The following is a 7028-nucleotide window of genomic DNA, read 5'->3' on the forward strand; positions in this document are numbered from 1 at the left end:
AAATAAGAACCGGTCAAGGTGATGAAGAAATTCGGATAGAGGATTTACATTTGTGTCGCAAGGAAATAGGAAAGACATTCAAGTTTAATGACTCTTAAAAAGTGTTATCTTATAGTTTAAGATGGAAAGAATTCAAAGCCATTGTGCTACTTGGAGTAGAATCAAGAAAAAAATAACAAAAACAGGCTCAAGTGGATACACAACTTTTTCTGATGATCGTGGTGGGTTAGATTTGAATGATGACGACGAACGCGATCTAGAAGAAATTTTCCGACCGACAGGTAGGGACAAAGTAAAAAGGAAATGGAATGGGTCTTCTTCAAATTTATTATATTTCAACAGCGAAATAGACGAAATGCGGCATATAACGAAGACATTTGATCGATACAATTTAGATTACATTGAACGTCATACATTTAACAAAAAAATACCAAAAAGAAAAGGCGCTCGAGGAAAGAAAAGAAATGGAAGATACACAATTTTTGATGCAAAATACTAAACATCTTTCGGGAACAGACCCTCAAACTAGTTTTGAGGAAGAGGGAGAAGATCACCAAATATATATATATATATATATATATATATATATATATATATATATATATATATATATATATATATATATATATTGTTTCATTTTTGTTTTTTAAAATCTTGGTTATCTTTTATTATGTAAATTTTAACTATGTTTTCTAGGTTTGTTATGTAAATTTTATTTTTAAGTAATGAAATATTTCTATTTTTATTATAACATTTTTTAATTATATATATTTATCTTTTGAATTATAGTCTTTAAAATTTAAATAATTTTATTGTTAAAAAATAAGAGTGAAAGGAAGTAAAATAAGAGTGAAAGGAAGTAAAAGGAAGTAAAATAAGAGTGAAAGGAAGTAAAATGAGTTTTGAAGAGTGAAAGATAAGTGAGAGAAAAACTATGTGATTCGGAAAAGATGAAAGGTGAAATGTAAGTTCACCTTATGGCCTAGTAAACAAAATGTTTGTATGTATAGTTTTCGCCCCTTCAAAAGCTAGAAGAAAAATGAGAACCTTTACGTCTTTTTAATCATCCCACATATGCAAAATCAATAATGTCTAACATAAAACCTTTACATGTATTGGACCATAAGAGAAGTGGTGGGGGTGATGAGAAAGGGGGAGTCAAGCACTCAATCTCTCTCTTCTGTAATACTTACAATTTTTATTTAAAACTTGATTTTTATACTTATATATATATATATATATATATATATATATATATATATATATATATATATATATATATATATATATATATATATATATATTATTTTATTTATTTATTCTAACTATTTAAAATAAATAAAATAAATTTGTACAAACTAAATCATTTAACAATTAAATGATATAAATATCATACATTTAATAATCCATACACTTATGAATTATGTCGTAAAATTTCATTTTCACTTCTCGAGATAAAAAGATATAAACAGTTGTTTATAAAAGTAAAGTGAAAATACATTGCGTCTTAGCTACAATGATAACCATGAAAGTTGTAGTTAACGTCGAGACAAATATGTGGATATAAATAACATCTAAAACGGATTTTTTATGAGGAAGTTACGATTTTTGGAAGATCATACAAATTTCAGATGCATGGGGAGCCTTTCAGGAGCATTGGGTGCCTATCAAAAGTGTGGGTGCCATTAAAAGGTGTGGCATGCCTCATTTAATGCATCTAACATCTACAGTCGAGGTTGTGTACACGAAAACCAAGGCTTGCATGCAAGAAAGATGAACCTGGCACGTCAGAGGAAACAACATATCCCTTAAGAAAGTGTGGCGCGCTTTGTGAAATCTCAACCTATAAATAGAAGACCACCGCCTCACTTCTTCTTTGCCCAATTCTCTTGATTCAAGAGTCTCTCTCTCTCTTTCTCTCTCTCTCTCTCTCACTATAGCATTCTGATCCCTCGTGATTTGACTTCTCGCTTTGTAGTTTCAATATATTCAATAGTGAAGCGCTGGAGGTTTTGGTAGAATATAAAAAATAAATGTCGAAGTTCTGCTCGCAGATATTTGAAGTTCGTCAATCGGGTAAGTTACATTTTCGCTTAGTTATAACTTCATATGAAGAATACCAAGTGTTGTTATTATGTACATGTATATTATATTAATCATTAATCTAAGTTATTATACTGATTGATCTACTTACAGGTGCGATGTCTAGGATACGTAGGTCTGGTTGTTGGATTTCATAAAAGTTGTATGTCAAAATGATCCTGGCTCTCGATTGGGTAAGCCTTATTTGATAATCATGTTAGATTAAGGTGTATAAGTCAATAACTAAATTTATATATTCTTGAATTATAAACAAAGTCCTTTTTGGATTGTCCTCAAAAGTCAAAACTCATATTTAGATAGAATTACTTTTTGAGGAAAATGTTGAACTACTAATTTATTATATGATTAATAAATTGAAATAAATAGTTTATTAATATATTATATGATTATCATGTTAATATTAAATAATAATAATTAATTTGGAATTAATCATTAATTAATTGGAATTAATTTAGGATTAATTGAATTGATTAAAAGTGTAGGGAGTGTTTGGTTAATTATTGAAAGTTAAAGTAGGAAAACTCAAGAACCTCATGGGATGGGGGTGAACGAAAGTTAGCTAAGAATAACTTAGACTTTTCGTTTATGAGGCTTAGGATAAGGAGATAAAGCACCTTGGTTATTATATTAATTAATTTGGGCCTTATCCCAAAAACCCTAGCTTTGGACTCAAGTTTCCTTCAGCTATATAAACCCTTCCCTGGCTCTTATTGTTTGGTCCATAATATAGACTCTTTAAAGAGCTGAAATTCTCCTCTAACCTCCTCTCTCCTCAAGTCTTCTTGTTTCTAGGGTTTTGGGTACAAGCCATTAGAGGCATCCATTCCTTTGGTGCTAGCTTTTCAAGATTTTGAAGTGATTCTACTTTGATTATTTGCAATAATAATCAAAAGGTATGTGACCCTAATTTGATATGAATTTATATTTCATAGCCTCTCTCCTAGGGTTTATTGATATTCATAGTTATAGTTGCTATTAATGGAGAATTTATAGATCTTTTCTGGGTTGCATGTGAACTTAAGGGTTTAGTGCTTTTCCGCTCTCATGTATTTTATAACCTATCCATTAAATCATTCCATTTTATTGGATTAGCGAAAGATCTAACCTTTATTATCTGATTTCCTTAGTTGTTGATCAATTATAACTTTATAGGTCGTTTTATGTTTGGAGCGCCTGCTCACTGGTTGGATCGCTGATAGTGTTTGGGTAGTTATTCAAATGAGTTTTCTCACTATACTATATAGTATAGTATATGTCCTTGTATACTAGGATGTGATTAGAATATAGTATGTTGTTAGGCAAGTAGACTTGTAGACTGTTACTTGTGATGCTGAGTTGGCAGTTTATTTGTATTATGTATATGTCAATATATTTGTATCGGGCTGACGCGTTCCAACTTTGTGCGAAAGGCCAAAATACTGGCAAAATAGCTTTATGTTGAGGGTCAAAGGGTGAGTTGATGACAAAATCAACATTAAGTGTTGTGAGTCTAGACACTTATAAAGAGGCGAGCTCATAGCAAGATCAACTAAAGTGTTTTGGGCCTAGATACTCGATACTGTTCAAGCGGGCCGATTTTTAGCACAAAGAGCCTTGATTGTATACTTGTATGTGTATTGTTGTATGTGGTATCTTTGGGGACTCACTAAGCTTTGACTTATAATTGTTGATTAACTATTTTTAGATACTTCATTAGATTAGGAGGAAGGGCAATGCTTGACTACACACTCGCATCGACATCATGTTTGAGATTTTCGCATATTTTATTTATACTCTAATTTGAATAGTTGAATTTTGATTATCAAACAATGGTTCTTCTTATGAATGATTGTATATTTGAATGAAATGTTCTCTTTTAAAAATAAAAATTTTGGTTTAAAAATCGGGTTGATACATATGGTGTTGTTTTGTTTATAATAAATACAAGAGTTCAAATATTTTAATACGAATCAAACTCATATAGAAAAATATTAATTTACGTGTCTACTTGTTATTGGTATGACCTTATAATATCATATGGTATTGACAATATCGTTTTTATGATCATTCTTGAGCATATAGAATCTATAGATAATGTGAATGACCCACCACTATGGGAGGTTTCATTGCATGTAAATTTATCGAGAAAGACTTTGCATTGTTAATGGTGGGGTTTATGTGGGGAACAGTCATCTTGTTGCACGACCACCATTTCAATGCATCAGTTGCCAACCAAGACTAAAAGACATGGAACTGCTAAAGATAAAACCACTTCTTCAAGATATTTTGATTGAAATTGGAAGGATTGGAGCCAATAAAGAGACATATATGAAAACTATTTCCAACAATGGTGAAGAAAACAAGAAAGTGGGTGTAAAAATATAAGAGAAATTAAGGCCTTACGATGGAGGGGATACAATAAATAGCTTGATGGTTTGTGATGGTGGTAAGGTGGTGGAGTAGGAGAAACATGAAGAGTGTGGTGGCGACGAACAAAGTATCAATAGGTGATCTAGTAGCTCAAAGTTAGAGATAGTTTTTCCCACATTAAATGAGATATACATATGTCTTAACGAGTTTATATCCTCATAGATAGTGAAATCCCGCCAAAGTAAACCCTCACCAACATCATCTTACAAATTTGCATGGTTAGAAGTAGGAGCATTAACAACTCATCATTAAATTCTCTAAGTTTCCATTGATCTTATAAATGTTTAGTTGGCTTATCATAGATCTAGTCAGAATACATTTGTAGGATCACATTCCTATTGAAACTTATGTACAAAATCAATAACACTCTCACTTACTTGTGATTTCCTTCACACATAACCATATCATAGAGGGTGAGTGATGTCTTTTTTTACTTAGTGTTGGTCGCGTCTTATAATCAATAGAGACGAGGGCACCATTTTTACTAGTAGTGGTGTCAGTGAATTATGGGGGTGAAGATTATTTTTCAATTTAATATTACTAAAGATTATAAAATAAAAAGAAAGGAAAAAAATATATAAAAAAAAAGGACAAAGTAGTCTTTTTTATATGGACATAGGGTTAAGACTGTAATTTATTAAAACCTTAACCAAACTAAAGGGATCAAAATTTTAATCGACCCAATCTTTACAAACATAGGACCAATTTAAAAAAGAAAAGAAAAGAAAAAGGTCTTGCGGTTGCCACTCGTCAATCTTCTTTCAACAAACATATCAATTATCAAATCCCCAAATTTTCTCCAAACAACACAGTCTGTCTCACCGAAATCGATCTTCCCAAATCCCAGCCGGCTGCCTCTCACCATTGTGCGTATTAGAGCTCAAATTTGGAGCTTCACTGATTTTGCAAAATGAGCGTTTCGATTTTGTGATCTGGGTTGAATCTCTATGTATTTGAAGGATGATTTTGCGGAGTTCTTTCACCAGTTGGATGAATCGTTTACTTGATTTCATGGGGTAAGTACTCGATTCCTGTTTCCCCTTCTCTTATTTCAGCCCAAATGTTCCAAAGACACACTTATTAATGATTATGTTTAAATTCATGACAGCGATATGCATAATTATTGGTATTAAGTTCGCAACAGAAACCAATCTTTACATTTGCATTACAAATCGATGTCTTCGACTTCAAATGTCAAATTGTATCTATTTTCTTTGTTTTAAGCGTAATTGTTTGTAACAGAGCAGTCTTTGCTGTTTCTGCTGTTCCAAATCGAGGCCAGTTATTGCTGTCGATGAACCATCAAAGGGGCTTAGAATTCAAGGACGAACAGTGACAAAACCTGGTCTCTCAGATGAGTTTTGGAGCACAACCACATGCGATTTAGATCATGGTGCTGCAATTCAGTCGCAGAAAACCACTTCATCTATCAGTATCAGTACATCGACTCATAGTCTCAGCCACTTCGGTGGCACTGGAAGCAACATCATCGAGCCTGAATTCATAAATCATGGCAAGTTTCTTACTTTTCTTGATTTATTATACTAAAAAGACATTGTTATGTGTCGTTTTCATTTTGCCTCAATGATCCTAATGGGTACAGAAATTAAATCTAGTAAAGCTATATATACAAGGCTATGTCTTTCACTCATCATAAAGTACGATGTAGTTATCGATATTTTCTCACAAATTTGTAACAAATTCCATAGTATACAATTTCTAATTGTAATTCATTATACCATTTCTGAAAACAGGACTACTTCGGTGGACTCAATTGAGACGTCAATGGGTTGACCATAAAAAGTCAAAGAACAGAACAAAAGCTCAAGAACCCGTTTTAAGGTTTTCAATTGAGACTTCAATGGTTTTTCTTTCTTTTTCTCAAATATATTTTAAACGTAATTTATCGATTTTGTTTGTTAAAGAAGGAAGGTGACATACGAAAGCTTACTTGGCACTAGCAAAAACTTCCCTCGGTCCATTCCTCTATCCGTAAGTCACTATTTTCACTACTTTTGTAAATTTCCAAATGTGCCCCTGAACTATGGAAATTCACCTTTAGGAAATGGTTGGATTCTTGGTGGACATATGGGAACGCGAAGGACTGAATGCGTAAAATGTAAAAATACTAAATAGACTTTGCAACTGGATTATTGGTTGATGATCTTTTGATCAAAGAAAATGCGGGTTTTATGTTGATTTGATGTATGCGAATCTTTTTTTTTTTTTTCCTTCATGTACATAAGTTTTTTTTGAATTTTAGCAAATTAAGTTTGAGAAAATGGAAGTGAAAAAGAGGTAAATTTGAATGTAATTTGTAAATAAGTGTTCTTGTAATGATTTTCCTTTTACATTGAGAAGTGTTAAGGTATAGAATTATAGATTACCTTTAACTAATAGTTTATATTTATTTTTCGTCTTTATATTACAAAAAAAATAAATGGGTGTTGCTAAATAATAAGTAAACCTCTTATGTGGGTAGAAGTATAAATATAAACTAGCTAATGAAATGAATT

At 31.7% G+C, this 7028-nt stretch overlaps 1 protein-coding gene and 1 long non-coding RNA gene across 4 annotated transcripts; both read left to right on the plus strand.

Annotated features, from left to right (window-relative positions):
• Positions 1 to 2710: 2710 nt before the first annotated feature.
• LOC145003767 (uncharacterized) lies at positions 2711 to 3780 on the plus strand. Its single transcript, XR_013662162.1, has 2 exons — positions 2711 to 2996; positions 3256 to 3780. It is a non-coding gene; the product is annotated as an uncharacterized LOC145003767 (long non-coding RNA).
• Positions 3781 to 5213: 1433 nt separating this feature from the next.
• Positions 5214 to 6711, plus strand: LOC145005293 (uncharacterized). 3 transcript variants are annotated; one of them, XR_013662539.1, is made up of 5 exons: positions 5214 to 5528; positions 5755 to 6025; positions 6267 to 6354; positions 6438 to 6504; positions 6575 to 6711. XR_013662539.1 is itself a non-coding variant. In XM_078964372.1 (5 exons), exons 1-5 carry the CDS (start codon positions 5473 to 5475, stop codon positions 6626 to 6628), a joined length of 531 nt encoding a protein of 176 aa, XP_078820498.1. In that variant the 5' UTR covers positions 5214 to 5472; the 3' UTR covers positions 6629 to 6711. The 3 variants fall into 3 exon arrangements, 2 of the variants coding, with proteins under 2 accessions (XP_078820498.1, XP_078820499.1); XM_078964372.1 differs by having other exon boundaries at positions 5760 to 6025; XM_078964373.1 differs by having other exon boundaries at positions 5215 to 5528; positions 5760 to 6025; positions 6441 to 6504.
• The last annotated feature ends 317 nt before the right edge of the window (positions 6712 to 7028 follow it).

Source organism: Lactuca saligna, chromosome 7 (genome assembly GCF_052625555.1).
Source record: "Lactuca saligna cultivar CGN05327 chromosome 7, ASM5262555v1, whole genome shotgun sequence".
NCBI lineage: Eukaryota > Viridiplantae > Streptophyta > Magnoliopsida > Asterales > Asteraceae > Lactuca > Lactuca saligna.